The 19,388-nt window shown below is 37.9% G+C and overlaps 1 protein-coding gene across 1 annotated transcript in view; it reads left to right on the forward strand.

Annotated features, from left to right (window-relative positions):
- The window catches only part of Dmgdh (dimethylglycine dehydrogenase), a 60,307-nt gene that overhangs the window by 6,225 nt on the left and 34,694 nt on the right, over positions 1–19,388 (forward strand). Inside the window, exons 3-7 of the mRNA XM_027927830.2 lie at positions 4,708–4,806; positions 6,218–6,382; positions 8,316–8,520; positions 15,484–15,732; positions 17,581–17,779. Of these exons, the coding sequence (XP_027783631.2) occupies positions 4,708–4,806; positions 6,218–6,382; positions 8,316–8,520; positions 15,484–15,732; positions 17,581–17,779 (917 nt within the window). The remainder of the gene's footprint in view (positions 1–4,707; positions 4,807–6,217; positions 6,383–8,315; positions 8,521–15,483; positions 15,733–17,580; positions 17,780–19,388) is intronic.

Genomic DNA, 19,388 nt, shown 5'->3' on the forward strand with positions numbered 1-19,388 from the left:
AGGCAGCATGTTGTGTGTGATTCCAGGGTTGACTGGGGGCGGCTGGCACTGCACAGTGGGAGCATCCTCCTTTCTTTTGTCCTCAGTGTGTCATGACACAGTGGAAGTTGCTGCTATAGGACATCATCACTGTGATTTTTAGCTTTATAAAAACAGAGCCTCAAGAATAAAATTTGTAAGGAAAGGGAGTGGGGATGAACTTGAGAATGTACTACTTCTAAGAGGCATGTTGGTTATCTCCTGGCAATAATTAAAAGAGTTTGAAATGTAAAGATAAATTTTTCTTTCACAAAAAGACAGGCGTCCCAAACTTGTTGACCTTTGTAACATACAAAAGGCTGCCCAGTGCCTCTACATAGAAGTTATATGTATTTTAAAAATAGGGCTGGGGTATGACCCAGGGATAGAGTGGGTTTGATCCCAACCCTGCAAATCAACTCACAAACACAGAAGATATTGTCTCTGGTGTAAGAATGATGCCATCAGTAAGTGTGAAAGAAGTGCCTTTGGAACACAGTCCTGTTGGGAAGACAGCATTTTGAAAGGGATGTTTGGAAAACATTAGCTTTCCTGGCCCAAATGAATAACACCACCTAGAACAAAACTCTCATCAATGCAAGAGGTACATTTTAACCCATTCAGAATTTTTCTGAATGAGAAATTTCAATGAGATTTATCCCCATTTATTTGAAATTTTAAAAATGTAATACATTACAGTTAGTTTATAACAACAACTGATGGATAAAAGAACATGAAAGATTATAGTCAAATATCAACAGAGACTTTTGTTCAGGTGTGGCCTGGGACCAGAGAAGGGGTGTCATGATGCAGAGAGCAGAGCCAAACGAGGGCTGCTCCCACTTGGGTCTGTGTACCACTGAGAGGGATCTGCTTCTGCTGTCACAGCCACTAAAACAGCCTCAAAATAAAGTAATCCTAGAATCAGGCCATTACACTGCTGGATTTCAAATGTTACTCCAGTAGATAACAATTTAATAATGAAGTTTATTGATCACATAGCTCTTGCTGAAATGTGACTAATAAGTTTAATGTTCAAAAGCTTTTTCTACACCATAAATAAAATTATTTAAAATGTTTCGCCCATTCCAGGTTGTTTTTGTTTATTTTTTGATCCTGTTAATACAGTGATCCATATTTGCATATTGTATTTAAATAAAGCAGTCTACTTATTTTAGTGGTTATGCTAAAACTTTTTTGATTGAATATAAGTATATGAATAAATATTTGGAGCCACTGGGATGTAGGATGTGTTGAGATCGGTCACTGGGCTTTTTGTTATTGTTATTTTTCACATTTTTACTGCCTGTGGGCAATGAACATTTTTTTCCCCTAATTAGTTATATACTACAGTAAAATGCACTTGGCACATTATATCAATGGAGTATAACTTCTCATTCTTCTGGTTGTACATGATGTAGAATCACACCAGTCATGTAATCATTCTACTATCCTTCCTACCCCTGTAACCTTCCCTTCTCTTCACTCACCTGTGCCTAATCCAAAATAACTCTATTGTTCCCTACCTCCCCCACCACATTATTGTGAATTAGCATCCCCATATCAGAGAAAACTTTTATCCTTTTGTTTTTTGAGATTGGCTTATTTTGCTTAGCTCCATCCATTTACTGGCAAATGCCATCATTTTATTCTTCTTTAAGGCTGAGTAATAGTCCATTGTGTATATATACTACTTTTTTTTTTTTTATCCATTCATCTGCTGAAGGACACCTAGGTTGGCTCCATACTTTAGTTGTTGTGAGTTGAGCTGCTATGAACACTGAAGTGGCTGCGTCATTGTAGTATGTTGATCTTAAGTCCTTTGGGTATAAACCGGGGGAGTGGAATAGCCGGGTCAAATGGTGCTTCCATTCCAAGTTTTCTGGGGAATCTCTATCTGCTTTCCAGAGTGGTTGCACCAATTTGCAGTCCCACCAGCAGTATATGAGTGTACCTTTTCCCCACATCTTCACCAACATTTATTGTTGCTTGTATTCAGAATACAGTCAACAGTCACTGGGCCTTTTGAGGCAGTAGAGGCTCCTGAAAGAGTGGAAGAACTACTGATTCAGGGAGAGCACCCCTCATAGCATCCATTATTTAGCATCCACTGATGATTTTTCTAATTCCGTTATTCCTTTTATTATTATCAGTACACTATAAGGGAGAGCTTTCCTATCTTATTTATGTATTTAAGTCACCAAGGATTCATAAATCTACACTTATTCAGAGGGTTATAATTCTTAGTGATGACCTCTGTTTCATCTTCCCTCCTTTATCTTCTCCGCCAACTACTATCATTTTCTTTCTTTAAATAGAAGATGCATCCCTTTCCTGGAGACCTCTGTGACCTTCCCAATGTCTTCTCTTCCCTTAGTTCTTGTAGTTCTTATGTCCCTCACTGTGTGGTATGACACTCAATCATGTGCCCTTGATTTAATTGTTTCATTATGAAAGTTTCACGATCTCAATGAGCCTATAATATCCTGAAGGATAAGAACAATATTCTCTCCTTCCTCAAACTTCTCACTTCCTATGTCTGTAGAAATCACAGAAGACAGAAACATTATGCACTCCTTACATCCAATCTCACAAGACTGGTGCTTAAATTAGTAGTAGATGCTACGCAAGAATATTCAAATAACTAAAGGGTAGTAGAAGCACTGATGTGGGTAATTCTAAATTTTAAACACAGATTAAAAGACAAAAGCCAATGTATAAAAGAGGGTACAAAAGTTAGATAATCTTTTGTCTAAGACAATCACATCCATACCTTCCTTCTTATTGTCCTCATAGCAAAGAAAAGAGGGAAGCATTAATTATTCAATAAAAATAAGTATCCATACTATTTCAATAAAAAAGACCAAATTTTTCTTGACCATGAATTTTTGAAGAATGTGTTCTCTAAACCAAGTAAATGACTTGAATAACAGTCTAACAAAAATGAACTCATGAGACTCTTTCAGATCAAAGAACATTAGATCCTAATTTCTGGGATGGGGAAGAAGAGGGTTATACAGTGTAGGCAGATGGAAGAACTTTCTGGTGGTCTGACTTCACCCAGGTGCAAGGCTTAGAGGATCCTAAGGATTGTGTGATAGATGTTTGACAATGAAGTCAAAGAGCCTGACTTGTACTTCCACTGTAGAGGAAGCCCTTCTCTACTATTTTTAAAATTTTTTTTTGGTATTCTTGTACCTTTTATTTATTTATTTGTTTGCTTGCTTGTTTATGTATGTATGTATGTATGTATGTATGTATGTATGTATATGTGGTGCTGAGGCTCGAACCCAGTGCCTCACACATGCTAGACAAGTGCTCTATCATTGAGCCACAACCCCAGCTCCTTTCTCTACTCTCATATGGAACTGTGCTATAGGATGATCTAGAAGCTGGGCTAAGATTTTTTTTTTGGCCTAAAGCATAGCTGTCCATATGTCCAGGTACTTGAACAAGTACAGAGAGAAGCCCTAAGGTTCTTGTCCATAAAGGATGATTGACAAATTTTAAAGGGGGTGTTTTTGAACTCAAAAGAACCAAATGCCCACCATTATCATAGAATGTTTACCTTATAAATATTTCTAAATAAATCTGATTTTGAACAGATTGTATCTACTAAGCTTTGCAAGATAAATTAGCCGTACAATGAGGCCCCAGATACTTAATTAAGACAACTTGTTTCATGCAATTGCCTAGAATTCTTTGGATACCACATTGTATCTGGCAAAGTTGATAAAAGGGTTTTGGCACATCTAATATTTAGATATATTTTTCAGAGAGTAATTTGTCTGTATTTATTTAACAAATATTATGGTGTGCTAACTTTGTGCTTATCAAACAGTTTAAACTTCAACAAAAATCTATTCACCTACTCACCAGACTCTAATTGCCAGGAATTTTCTAATTCTTGAATTTTGCCACTTCAGGAAAAGTCACAGGATGGCTGCTCTATTCAAGGGGCAGATGGGAAAACCCTTGGTTGATGTAGTCCTGCCTCAAGAACACACCCAGGGTTTGCTGGCTTGAGTCCATGTTGTATGCCTTCCCCCATATGCTTTCTAATACAAATCCAAAATTCTGAAACACAAAATACTTCATAATTCAAAAGTTTTTGAGCAAGCAACATGACAGCATCGTGGAAAATTCCATATGTGGTCTCTGATGGTTCAATATATGTAAACTTTGTTTTATGCACAACATTATTTAAAATATTGTATATGTATGTATAAGGTGAATATGAAACCTAAGCAAACTTCTTGTTTGGAGGGACTTGGGTCCCATCCCCAAGATAGCTCATTAGGTTTTATGGAATTTTTTTTTTTTAAATCCAGAATCCAAAATGACTCTGGTTCCAAGCATTTTGGATAAAGGGTATCCAATCACAGCATATGTTCCTAAACTTTCCATCTAAATCATCTCACTTATGATTCTTTTTTTCTTAGTAACTTTTATGAACTTCATATATATGTCTGTTGGCTGGCTCTCACTTTACTTATATGGTTCAAATTTCTTTTTATAACCTCTCATGAGCCTTCTGCTCTGAAGCTCTCAAATTTCTCACTCCCAAGGACTGATGGGTGCTTCTCAATTCCTCACCAGCATTAAATTACTGCATAGCAAATACACTATCAGCGTTTTGAGGCTGTTATTTTTTTTTTCTCAGTATTTCCTTTCCTTCCTACTTTTAAGGCAGGTTTAACAACTTACTTCCATCCTGGAATAAACTTGAAGAAGATACATTATGATAGCATCAAACTTTATGAGACACTGGAAGAAGAAACTGGGCAGGTAAATACATTTAACTCAAAATTGTCTGGTAGGCCAGGTCTCTCAGAAATAGATTTCTGAAGGATCTGATGTGTCATCATGTATTGCTGTGTGCAGTGACATCAAAGACACATGCAATGTTGGTGTTGATCAAGGTAGAGAAATAGGATGAGAATTCAAGGAAAGAACCTTGAGAATTTGCTTTAAAATTGATTTCTTAAGTGTATTATCCATGTAACTAACCATTTTTTTTGTTTTTTAAATGAAGAAAGAATTAAAAGCAGCTTCCAAAAATATCTTTTGCCAGTTGCTATATCCAGAAACTAAAAAATCAGACCCTCTCAGCAATTGGACTGCAAAGGATCTGACAAGAGTGTGTGCCAGATTGTCACATGGTTTGAAAAGTATTTCACTCAGAGCCCCTCCCTTTTATTCTTATCCCCTCTCAGATTGACTCATGCTCTCAAAATAAAAAATGAGTTTCTGTAGACTTAAGATTAAAGTCCACTTAAATTCTCCATTGCTGAAAACCATCAAGTGGATTTCCACATTCTACAGGACGTGGGCCAAAGGCTTAGCATGGCCTCAGGAGTGTGACCTTCATCAGGGTTGACCCCTTCCTGCCTCTCCACATATTCTGTTCATACGCTTCTGCTAGTCCCAATGACATATAATTCTAGAATGTGCTGAGCTCTCTCAAATCACTGTTTTGTTGTTGTTGTTTGGGTTTTCTTTCTTTCTCTCTCTCTCTCTCTCTCTCTTCTATTGCTTCCTCTGCTGAACAATATTCCCTCAGTCTTTCCCAAACTGGATGGGGCATCTCTTGATTCTAAGAACATTTATGCATATTGCTCTTATTACACAAATCTCTCCCTATTGTAACTGCAATTTTACTGGTTATTTTCCCTACAGATTATGACAAGAATTGTTTCTTTTATCATCCCTGTAACTCAGGGCTTTGTTGAGGCTTGGCAAACTGGGGGACTTCAATATATGTTAAATAAATGTTTGATTCAACTAACAATTAATCTCATCATTGCAATACTTTGATTCTTTATAATTCTTCCTGAACCTTTCTCTTTCTCTTTTTCATGTAATGTTCTTTTGGTATGTACAGTAGCAGTTATCCCAAGTTATTGTATTGTGCATTTAATTGTCTAATCTCCTGCAGACCATCGGTTCCCTCTAGGCAGGGTCTTTGCCTCTCTCATTCACCCCAACATCTCTGGGGTTTAGAATAGTGCCTGGTAGAGAGGCGGTACTTAAAAAATAGTAGATGAATAAATGTCTTTTCATAAGATACAAATATTTTATGTCATTATCTCTTTCACTGCATACTAAATCTCTTTGCTTATACACCTGCATTTTCATTGTGCTGGGAAATTGTGTTTGAGTGCCAAAGAAAAACTTATTTATTGGAATTGTGTCACAGGCAGTAGGATTCCATCAGCCAGGTAGCATCCGAATTGCTACAACTCCCGTAAGGGTTGATGAATTTAAATATCAAATGACACGGACCGGCTGGCATGCAACAGAACAGTACATTATTGAACCTGAAAAGATTCAAGAGATGTTCCCTTTACTCAACATGAATAAGGTATTTATCTGAGGGTTATTTTCACCATTTGTTGATTTGAATTAAAATTAGAAGAAGGTGTTTTAAGAAGTTAAAAATAGAAATACTTGGTGCATACATTTTGAATGGCAAAATTAGATGATCAATCTGTATTTGGGGAAAGTTACTAGGGGGACTGTTATGTAAGCTTGGTAAAATAAGAAAAGGTAATGAAAAATCTTATTGGTCTTCTACTTGTAATTAAGGAAACATTTTCAATACTTTCCTATTATTGTATCCCCCATTCAGAGGGTTTCCATAATAAACCTTCCATTTGAGAACTGCAGAGGAAATGATAACGTGATTTGATCCTTCTAGAAAAATAGTTATTAATATATTTTTTTAAAAAATCAACTTAAGAAGTCCCATGCTCTGCTATTCCACAAATATCACTTCACTCATGATTGTACTTCTCTTATAGACTTTGTGCCAGGTATGGATGGCTCTAGATTTATACCATAGTTTCATGAGAGAATCTACCTGATAGGGAATTTAGTGTTTCCCTATGGGTAATCATCCCTTTCAAATAGTAATAACACTGAAAGAAAGAAAGAGTGTTTTCCCTTATGAATATAGATGCAAAAATACTCAACAAAATACTAGCAAACCGAATTCAGCAACATAATGAAAGGATTATAGAGCATGACCAAATGGAATTTATCCCAGGAATGCAGGGTTGGTTTAATATCTGTAAAGTCAATCAACATAATCATATTGTATTAATATAATAAAGAACAAAATCCACATAATCATTTCAATAGATGGAGAAAAATATGTGTCAAAAGCTCCTTGTTCATATTTGGTGCTAAGTATATTTTTTAAAAAAATATTTTTTTAGTTGTAGATAGACATAATATCTTTATTTTATTTACTTATTAATTTTTATGTGGTGTTGAGGATGGAACCCAGTGCCTCACATGTGCAAGGCAAGTGCTCTACCACTGAGCTACAACTCCAGCCTCTGATTTTTGTTGAATAGATGAGACCTAATTACAATATATCACTCTGTTCACTCTATCAACTCATTTTATTTAATTTTTATTCCTTTTTGTTTCCCACACAATATCTGGTCTGAAGCTGTAATACAAAATAGGTGTGCAAGAATTAGTAGTTGAATTTTAAATCAAGTATAACACCAGATATATATTTAACATGTGAATTGATAACACCATCAAATGATTAAATATAAAGTATAATTGATATGTCAGTTAGAACTAGATTTGGCTTCAAATGTCAGAAACCAAACTAATAATGCTTAAACAAGATGTAAGTTTATTTCTCTTTCATGTAAATAGTCCAAGACTTGAATGGTGGCTTTTTTTCATGAGGACTTTAAGAACCCAGTCACCTTCTAGATCATTACTCTGTCATTCCTGGGATATGACTTTTGTGGTACTATTCCAAGATGGCAACTGAAGCTCCAGCCATCATGTCTATATTGCAAATAGAAGGGTAAATAAGGGACAAAGAATGACAAGTGCCGGTTGTCTTTTTTTTTTTTTTTTAAAGGCTTCTGGAAATTTTCCTGACTTATTTGCATTTCCATTGACCAGAACTTAGTCTTAATTTTAGCTATCAGCTGGAGTTAATAGCTGCCATGAAAGTTGGAAACTGTACTCTTTGTTCTTAGTGGCCATATGTCCAAATAAACATTTGGGTTCCATTGCTATTGGATACAAGGAGAAACATTATTGGAGACAATGGCAAGCCTCTATCAAATAGCCTATGTAACCTTTAGTGTAAATCCCACCTACGTCTAAACAAAATTTAGGAAAAAGATGTACAGAGTGGTTGGTCTGATGCCAAGATGTACTTTTAAAGTCTAGTTTTATTGAACACTTGCTGGTGGGATATAGTTGCACTGAGTAATATAAGTTTATTTGTCTGAATATTGACTTCTTTATGATTGATTTAGGTTTTAGCTGGTCTGTATAATCCTGGAGATGGTCACATTGATCCTTATTCTCTAACAATGGCCTTGGCTGCTGGAGCTAGGAAATATGGTGCCCTTTTAAAATACCCTGCACCGGTGACTTCTCTAACATCCAGGTCAGATGGAACATGGGATGTTGAAACACCACAGGGATCCCTGAGAGCAAACAGAATCGTAAATGCTGCAGGTAAGCACTGTACCTTGTTTTAAAAACTAGTGTTTTTAAGTGGCAAAGAAATAAATATGTAGCCATAAAGAAGTGGTTTATTCCGTGATCATTGTTGTGGAGCACAGTGCTCTCACATTGGTTTCTGAGCCACAGAGCCCTCCCTCATCACTCTGCCTGTGATGTGTGGAATATCATTCTTTCCTTTGTGAGTCATCAACAGTTGGTCTTTTTATCCATTCTCCATTTCTTCTGCTCCAGATTATGTCTTGCCCAATTGTGCTTCTTTTTCCTTTCTATGTTTACTGTTTAGTAACCAAATTCTAATGCTCAAATTTCAGAGCACACTCCTTGATCTCAATTTACTTTTTAGGGCAGATTTCATCATTTCTGTTCTCTCCCATCATTTCTGATGACTTTTGGTTCTGGTCAAAAACAAAAACAAAAACCAAATAACCCTTCATCTTTTTCTTTCAGAACATTATGAAACATACTTCATAATTTTTTAGGCTTTTTTTTTTTACAGTTTAGTCTCATGGAGTAGTGAACCCCAGGAGGGATATTGAGATGATCTAGCAACCTACTCATTTTCCATTTGTAGAGGCCATAGTCCAGCAGGGTCAAGGTACTTGGCCAAGTGACATGGCTGGTTCTGTCAGAGCCAGGAGTGGGACCTGGTTTTTTGATTCTTGAGTTGATACCCTTGCTAAAAGGTTGGTTGCATGTGAAGTTATTTTTAACTATCTCATAAACAAAAACAGATCCTAATGAAAATGCTTGTGCAGTCTAATTGGGACTTATAGAATATATTTTCTTGTAGTTCATCATGGTTCATTAAAACCTAAAATAAGCATGAATGAGTAACTGACTTTCTCTGAGCAATTGCATAAATTATAAAATGAAAATATCTTTATTGAGCTGATCAAATAATATGCCATGAAGACATGTCGGAAACATGTACCTTTCTAATTATTTCCTTTAAATTAAACTTATCATTGACGCTATTTTTTAACAAAATATTTTGGTGGTCCTAGAAAGTCATGTCTTCAATAGGAAAGATTCTAAATTAATATTTCAGAATCTTCCTAACTCCTGCCTCCCATTGGAAAAACAAGAATTGCATACTTTATTTAGGTTGAGATTAAAGGTAAAGTAAAAGGACTTGTCTAAAAAATAAAAACAATATTATGAAAAATTGCCTTGTTTTGAGTCTCACTTGTCCCTTCAATCTCCATCTAATTCTCCTTTCTCCCACTATCCTTGGGAACCTCCAGAGTCATGGTTCAGATCTGGTGTTTTCCAGATGCTCATGTGTGAGACAATGCAACGTTGGAGGAGGAATAATTGGATTTTAGCCTTAACCTAATCAGTGAATCAATCCCTGATGGGATTAACTGAGTGATAATAGAGGCAGGTGGGGTGTGGCTGGAGGAAGTGGTTCATTGGGGGTGTGGGTATGGTATATATTTTTTATCTGGAGCATGGAGTCAGTCTCTCTCTCTCTCTCTCTCTCTCTCTCTCTCTCTCTCTCTCTCTCTCTCTGCTTTGTGATCATCATGTGAGCTGTTTCACTGTGCCACCCTCTTCTGCCATGATGTTCAGCCTCACCTCAACCCCCAAGGAATGGAGCCAGTCTTCTATGGACTAAGACCTCTAAAAACATGAGCCCTCAAACTTTCCCTCCTTTAAAATTATTCTGATCAGATCTTTTAGTCACAGCAGTGAAAAAGCTGACTACAATATCCAGCGTAAATTTTGTTGGAAGATCTAAGACATTGAAATCATTCATACTTCTTTCCAAGTAGAAAGGATTTTTTTTTTTTTGTAAGTTTGCAACATTTTTAATGGTTGCATGAATTCAGCCCCTGAAAACATTTGGCCATTTTCATACTCAGATCCCCATATCCAGCACCTGAGGCAGACATTGCTAATCAATGACTACACTAGCTTCAGACAATCTTGCACAAAGCCCCACCATTTTTATTAGCCCAGTGCTGCAGGAAGACACGCATTCCCAAAGGATCTTTTGAGGAAAAACTTGGAAGATCTTAATTTAAGACATTTATCCATTGTTTTTCTAAAATGGATAAACTTTTATTTACATAATAAATTGCCATTGTAATATATATTTTTTTAAACCACATACTGTGAGGAAGAAGGAATCTCTGGAGAGGAAGATAGGATGAGTTCTAAAGAGATCTGACCTATGACCAGATGGAGTTTTCTATGCAGCTGAGGAATCCTGAGAGGCAATGGGGTAGAAGAAAGCAGTGATAGGAGGCCCTTGAGAATGGCTGCCTCCGGCCATCCTGGGAAAGCTTACAAGTCCCTGGAATGATGTCTAGAATGTGGCCCTGTGGGGAGTGATGATGCACCTCTTCATTATTTGCTCCTAAAGGCCTTTGCTTTCTTCAAACAACTGAGATTTTGTTGCAGGCCAGGTGCAGTGGCGCATGCCTGTAACCCCAGTGACTGGGGAGGCTGAGGCAGGAGGATTCCAAGTTCAAAGCCAGCCTTAGCAAATTAGCAAGACTCTAAGAAATTCAGCAAGACCCTGTCTCTAAATAAAATACAAAAAAGGGCTGGGATGTGACTCATGGTTAAGGGCCCCTGGGTTCAATCCCTGATACAAAAAAAAAAAAAAAAAAAAAAGTCATTGCTTGAATCTATAGATTGGAGTGTTGACTCTACATTTTCTTTTATCAGCTGCAGAGTTTCTGGCCTAATTCCTAGGTCTTTGATCATTTTGAGTTGCCTTTTGGGTAGAGTGAAAGATAGGGATCCGGTTTTATTCTTTTTCATATGGATATCCAGTTTTAGGAAGCTGTATTTTAAACTGTACTGTCTACACCAGATGATTTGCAAAACATCTTTACAGAAACACTACTAGAGAGGCATTCTTACACTAGAGAGAATGTAGACTATAATCTTGAGTGAACAGTTGAGGAAGTCTTTGATGCTTTCAACCTCTTGGTATGCAGTGGTCTAACTTGTCTTTCAAAATAGGCATCATTCTACCTTTATTCTGCCCTCTCCTCAGGTGTAGCTCAGATGTTCTGTTAGGAGGCAAGCCTTTCTCTGCATGGTGATGAGTGTTTCTCTTGACTTCATTTCCAGTTGACCCATTCAGCCTGAGATAACTTTGTAAGATTACTTAAGAATTTTCTGGGCTGGGGTTGTGACTCAGCAGTAGCGTGCTCACCTAGTTTGTGTGAGACACAGGGTTCAATCCTCAGCACCACATAAAAATAAATAAAATAAAAGTATTGTGTCCAACTATAACTAAAAAAAACCCCAAAACATATTTTAAAAAAAGAATTTTCCTAGTAAGGCAAATCAGAAATGTGACTGAATCATACCAACATGAAGCCCCGTGTTCAGCCAAAAAGAATTGCTTAATTTTGCCTGTTTCTCTGATTCAAAGAGTGAAGCCAGCAACTGTATAAACCATCTTGTAAAAGTAACCTTATTCAGGAACCTTCACCCTTCCTTGTAACCCTATTTCTATTAGACATTGTATTTTTCTAAAAAAAAAAAAAGAAGCCATTTTCAATGTCCATTTTTGTTGACTTTCCAGTTTTTTTTCAAGTGATAATGGTAGAAGGAGTCCTCCTTGCTTAACATTCCCTTTTGAACTTGGTGCTGGGTGATCTAGCACCTGGTTGAAGTATAATCTTGGCTAGATTTAGGCTAATTTATCAACAAAGAGAGGAAGAGAGTGCCAACAGGCACCAGCACTGCAGGGTAACATAGCATAGAGATTGCTACTGGATTTGAAGTAATGAAGTTCTATGAGACTTATGCATACATTTCCACTTTATTTTAATGATGAAGTACATTAATAAGCAAGAGACTGGTCTCAGAAGTTCATAAATATGTTAGAATAGGACAGAATTTATTGTCTTCAGTTTATGTTTTTAATTGAACAAAGTAGTTCAATTAAAAACAGTAGTTTAAATTGCTAGAATAAATATTTTGATCTTTTATATTTTAAAACTGCTTTAGTATATGTAACTAGAATCTGTGGTTTTACTATATTTCCCTGCAAAGTCCTGATATTAGTAACTCATATTTTCGTACTAGCAAGAATAAATTAAGTCTCTAAAGTATTAAAGACAACAAATAACTGTCATGCCTAGAAGACAGATTTCTAGTTTACAAATAGGAACCACTTCAAGGGTTATAATCAAGGGTGACCAAGTTAGCTGTTAGGCTAAAGCAAAATGACAGAGTACAGGGCAATGTTTTGATGGTGAAGTATGAGCAAACTTTGGCACATAAAAGAACATAACCTGGGTTCCCAGACAGACTTAGAAATGATTCTGTGTCTAGCTCTGAAACTAATAGAGATTTCAGAACTGTTTCTGAAAAAAAAAATGAGGAAATAAAAATGGTTAAAAATTTAGGATGTATAACCTCGAAAGCAATAACTTAAATAGGATTCTCTTTTTTATATATTTATTTTTTAGCTTTTTTTAGGTGGACATAATATCTTTATTTTATTTTTATGTGGTGCTGAGGATCGAACCCAGTGCCTTGCGCATGCCAGGTGAGCGCGCTACCACTTGAACCACAATCCCAGCCCCTTAAACAGGATTCTCTAATTACTTGAACGGCTATTCAAAATCTTTATGAAACAAATAAGCAAATAGAACCCCTCTCCCCAGAAACAATCCATTGATGGGTCAGGCAACAACATATTCCTGCCAAGTAATAATCACGTTTATAATTTTAGAGTCTAAAATACCTTAATACAAGTGAAGGTGTCTTTGATTTTTCAAATAAAGTCTTTCTGCAGGAAGAAAACCAGTAAGATGTGATGACTATTGGATCTCCTGGCGTGACCTTGGGCATGCCTCCCCTAACTGGGCATTGGTGCCACATCTATGGCCTGAAGGGTCAGCCTGAGAAAGAATCAAGGGTCCTTCTGTCACAAATTATCCTGTCTTTGGCATAAAATGTGAAGTAAAAAACATTTGTTTTGGAGACTCCCCACTACTGAGGAGCCCTGTCTCCTCTCTGCTGTGGCTCCTCTTACCATCCTGGTTTTGGTTTTGCTTTTGTTTTGCTCTTGCTTATTGGTTGTTTTTGTCTTTGTGGTATTGAGGGTTGAACCCAGGGCCTGGTGCATGCTAGGCAAGTGCTCTATCACTGAACTACCCGAAACTCTCTGTGGATTCAACTCTTATGTGCTCTTTATAAGAAAGGGTCTTACAAACTTATGAAAAAGAACCTTTTAAAGTAACAGATAAAAGTTAGTTTTCTACCTCTCCCCAAATAGATACAGATTCAGATTTTAAGTTAACCAAGAGATTCTGTATTTGTGGAATTTTAGCCATCAGTAGTTTGGAGAGTAGGGTTTGGGGAGGTATAGGAGCTGATTTGCGGGGCTTTATTATGAACTATTAATTCTTATTAGGTTGATCACATCAACTCAGTGGCCTCTTCCTGGGCCTGAGCATCTCTGTCCATGAGTAGGATCAGTCTGTTATACCACCTTTCTTATCAATATTTGTACTTTTTATATGTCTGGGTTGCTTGTTTTTTTTTTTTTTTTTCTTTCAAATAATTTTATGGGAGGGGTTTGCAGTCTAACTTTGCCTTTTCAGGATTAGAGTTTCCTAACATTATAAATATCTTCAAAACTCTGGACAGTGCCAAACATTGTCTTGTCTTGTCTTCCCCCATTCAATTTTACAATGATAAAAAATGTAAGGAGCTGTGGGTATAACTCAGTTAGCATGTGTGAGGCCCTGGGTTTGACCCCCAGCATGGCAAGAAAACATTTTTTAAAGATTGTTATGACATTCTTTAGATTTTGCCATGAGAATCCAAGCCTTCTAAATATTTTTAATATAAATGCCACATCAGCGTCATATATCCTATGTTTATATATGTAGTTGCTGAGACACATGACTGAATCACCTGATTCACTCCAAGGTGAGTTGTGCTGGCTACTAAATAACCACATAGAGACAGAAAATACCTTTTTTTTGGGTCCAGTGAGGGTTCCTTGACCTCAGCTTTCACGAAGGAGGCAAGAGAAGCAGGCAAAAGAGAGAGAGAGAGAGCACACCTGAAACCCTCTTATTTATTTAGGGGAAGACATTCCAGGAAGTTCAACCCAAATAAGGCAAGGGATTTGGGTTTCATGGAGTTGCTTGGTGATGTCTTGCAGTCAGCAGTTTGACTGACAGCTTGGAAAGCCACACCCACCTCAGGGGCTGTGTGGGGATCATAGGCAGAGGGAGCAAAAAGGACAAATATGTTGCACAGTCAGAGCAGCAACGTCAGTCCAGTCCCCTCATGTACTCAAACGTGCATGCTCTCACACACAGCCCATGGCTGGCTCAGGGTATGTAGTAACATTTTTAAATGATTTTTTTTAAAAGTCAGTTGATTTATTTTTTGTTTATATATGACAGCAGAATGCATTACAGTTCATATTACACATATAGAGCACAATTTTTCATATCTCTGGTTGTATACAAAGTATATTCACACCAATTCGTGTCCTCATACATGTACTTTGGTTAATAATGATCAGCACATTCCACCATCATTTCTAACCCCATGCCCCCTCCCTTCTCCTCCCACCCCCTGCCCTATCTAGAGTTCATCTATTCCTCCCATGCTTCCCCTCCCTACCACTATGAATCAGCCTCCTCGGTCTAAACCCAAAGGACTTAAAAACAGCATACTTCAGGGACACAGCCACATCAAAGTTTATAGCAGCACAATTCACAATAGCTAAACTGTGGAACCAACCTAGATGCCCTTCAATAGATGAATGGATAAAAAAATATGGCATATATACACAATGGAATATTACTCAGCAATAAAAGAGAACAAAATCATGGCATTTGCAGGTAAATGGCTGGAGTTAGAGAAGATAATGCTAAGTGAAGTTAGCCAATCCCAAAAAAACAAATGCCGAATGTATTCTCTGATATAAGGAGGCTGATTTTTTTTTTTTAACTGAAGGATTTTGGGCTCGTGAAGTAGGCCAAATGATCGGACTAGAACACCCCCTCATACCAGTTCAACATCAGTATGTTGTTACATCGAGTATACCTGAAGTGAAAGCTTTGAAACGAGAACTCCCTGTGCTCCGTGATCTGGAAGGATCCTACTACCTCCGACAGGAAAGGGATGGGCTTTTGTTTGGTCCATATGAAAGTCAGGAGAAAATGAAGGTCCAGGACTCTTGGGTCACCAGTGGAGTCCCTCCAGGTGAGTTCAGCAAATGAAAATGAGGGCAGGTCCGATACATATGGTTCATCCTCTTCATGGCTGGGGTCAGTTGTGAAATAAGACATGCCATAGTACTGCACAATCAGATACCTGGGACATTGGAGGAGATATTGGAGGAATTTGAGGTGTCTGCTCTCCTATCCTTTTGAACAATCAGCAGGAAGTGAGAAAAGAGAGAAGATGCAGTTGGTGGTGGGAAAGCTAAAGAAACCTGCTTAAGCTGCTTTGAAAGGCTCCAGGTGAATTTTTACCTGCCCACCCCAACTTCCTGCCTCTTTTCCTTTTTCCTTCATTTGCTATCCACTTGGTTTAGTTTCAAGATTTGAAGAGAGCTGCTATTGTGCTTTGACAATTGGATACATGGCAGGAATCAGAAATAGGCTATCCATCCTACAAAGAAAGAAGGCCTAGGAGTCTCTAACCCTGTAGAGCAAGCAGCAGAGGCTGGTACTGCAAACTGAGGCCCCTACCATGCAACATACTGGACATGAAAAAGGTTTTAGCCTCCAGGCTAACACAGAGGTGCTATAGCTTCTGTTTTAAGTTTTTCAAAGGAGAAGTGTCAGGATTTGTGGGGTGTGTGTGTGTAATATTTTTACAGAGGCAAGTGAAGAACTGGGTCACCAAAAGAGGTACCTCTGGTTTTAATCTATAAAGAGAACTAACATATCATTGTGGGTACTGAAATATTACAAGGAACATAAGCAAATAGAGGAAATTGTGCTTTCTAGAATTATGCTTTGATAAGCAACTTGGGATAGAGAATGAATTCTTCCCACTTTTTCCTCAAAGAATAGGCCCACGTAACAGAAAATGATTAGTAAAACACCTTGCACAGGAGCTGGGCCAGCTTACTTCACAGGGATTTGGTTTTGCTGAATGGACTCTGCACATTTAGGTGTGAGGAGAATGGTTCCCCCGTGCCCCCACCCTGTTAGTCTCCCTCTCAGGCTTCACCCATGCCAGCAGCCTGTCCTCCAAATAAACATTGAATAATTACTTAAATAATTCCAGTTGGAAGGAGAGCCTGATTGTTAGCTACCCTTGAGCACTAGGGCCCATGTGTCCTAGACCAACCCTGGTGGCCTGCAGGCCTCCGTGAGAATGCCCGTGTGCAGTCCCTGGGGGGAGCAAGAAGCTGGCTGGATACTGTGCAGAAAATCACCAGAATTGGCAGAGGCATTCTTCTTGGAACTTGATCTGTGGCCCTTGTTTCCATAACAGTGACTTTTAGGACAAGAAGATGACTGTCCTCCAAGACTCTGCCTTTTTTCAGAGAACTCCAGCCCCATGGATGCATGTGGGAACAGGATGGAGGACAGAGGTCTCCTGCAGAAAGGAAAGTTAAAAGGAGTCCAAAATCCATTATGCTAGATTCTGGAGCACCATTTCACTTTCCCAGTGTCCTGGCAGGAATTTGTAAATTCCCATTTGCCCTCCCTGGGGGGATGAACAGGCTCTCATGGTTAATTGAAGGATAAAGATCTCTCCTGACAAACCAAATTATTGTTGTTGGGGATTGGATTCAATCCATATTGGAAACTTAATATGCATAACTTTAGAAATTGATTAATTCAAAAGGTGATTTTTTTTAAATTTGAAGAACAGTAGCATTATTGTTCTCAGTAATATCATGGTTATCCATCTGTGGATAGGGATAGTGAATGTCAAGTTTAGATTTACAAAAAAAAAAAAAGAAAAGAAAAAAAAGGAAGTACCTTCCAAAGAGGCCATCTGAAAGTGTAGGCTGTTTCAGAGACTCAGGGCACTTTAGAGCACTTGGCAGTGTGGCTATGGCATCCTGACCACAGTGGCGTGCATTTCCAGGCTTTGGAAAGGAACTCTTTGAGTCTGATCTAGACCGAATCATGGAACATGTTGAAGCTGCCATGGAAATGGTTCCAGTCTTGAAAACGGCCGACATCATCAATGTTGTCAACGGTCCTATTACCTATTCTCCTGACATTCTTCCCATGGTGGGGCCCCATCAAGGGGTCCGAAACTACTGGGTGGCTATAGGCTTTGGGTGAGTAGTCCCATGTAATTTGATATTTACTGCAGAATCACTTATTTTAGATAAGTCTGGTTCCATCATTTGGGGCCAAAAAAAGAAAAATGCAGGAGGGGTGGGGGGATTATTTTCTCCTTTTCATGAACAAGAAATAAAAATACTTTAGTTTTAAAGCACTGCTTTTTTAAAGTAATGGTTTAATCACTTGTTTTAAAGATGAGCATAAACAAAGGCAAGAATTTCCTGAAGCTTTCTCTTTGTGTATTTCCTGCCATTTCCATTATTCGTGTCTCTTTTCATGCTGTTATCTCCAGATAGGTCAATTTGCCCTAATTTTACAAGGATGTTTTTATAACACAATATGACAAAGATAATTCAAAATATCAAATGTAAAATATATGATGCATTTTCACCATAATTTGTGTTTGTTCAACACGATTTGATTCTCTATATTCCTCGGGTTGCTTCCTATTTATGATTCCATTGCCTCTTTGATGTTTCATTTCTAATATTTGTCTCATTAATTTGGTGACTATTGATGTCAAATCCACTTTACTATCATATCACAGCTTCTAATATTCTATTTTTCTTCCCTGTTTTATTTGTCCATTTACTCAACTAATGTTTAATGATTGCCAGCTCTTTGAGGGGTCTACTGCTATGCTGCCCAGAGAAGTGTACGTTGTTGCCTTTTCATTCTCCTTGAGAAATGGCCTTATAAATCTTGAGGCATTCATTTTTCAAAATAGTAAAATTGGTGTCTTGTGATGGGGAAGTTAGTTAGCATTTCCAGTCTTGGCTGCAGTTTCCCCATACTCTTTAAGACTCGTGGTTTTGTGAACTTACTATACTTTGGGGCCTGGGGTCCTCGCATCTTAAGTCTACTCATGTAGCTCCTTTCCTGGGTTCTCTCCCCATGACTCCTGGCCCAATTTCTCAGAAGCTTCTCTTGACTTAATCCCAGGTAAAGCCACAGTGATGGCCTCAGTTAGATAAGAGTCTGTGTGTGGCACTGCAAGTGGCCTACGTAAAACCGTGGTCCCTCCATTCTGATATCCAAAAACTCTGTTTGGCCACAATCATGTTCTAGGTTTTAAAGCACCTTCTTATGAAATAGAAAACAGAACCACTATTTAGTTCCAGAATATAGGGACCAGTGCCCCTTTCTACCTCTTCCTCACAGGTACCTCAAGTAAGTGCCTCCAAGAAAATGGCCCAAGTTCCTTGTATGAAGTCACTGCCTAAGGGGAGTCAGAACTAAATTGAGTCCTTGAAGAGATCATTGAGGCAAAGATTTTTCCCACAAAATTTCCTCCCAGTCAGGATAATCACAGCTCCAGAGGGCATTTGAGGCACCAACCACATCTGCCTCTTGGCCCCCTTGCTTACCCGCATCCCTGCTTTCTTAAAGGGAGCATTTTTTTTTTTTTTTTTTTGCTAAGAGTTATGAAATATTTTCCAGGTGCACATCTCTTAAAACTATTTGAAAAAAAAACTAGCTCTCAAGTCAGGCACATCTTATTTGGAGCCTAAACACACATTTCTTCATTTTTAAGGCAAAAATGGATGGCATAATGATTATGTTATTTATATATTCTGATAGCACAGAGCATTGCAAACTTGA

Source organism: Marmota flaviventris, chromosome 5 (genome assembly GCF_047511675.1).
Source record: "Marmota flaviventris isolate mMarFla1 chromosome 5, mMarFla1.hap1, whole genome shotgun sequence".
NCBI classification, from domain to species: domain Eukaryota; kingdom Metazoa; phylum Chordata; class Mammalia; order Rodentia; family Sciuridae; genus Marmota; species Marmota flaviventris.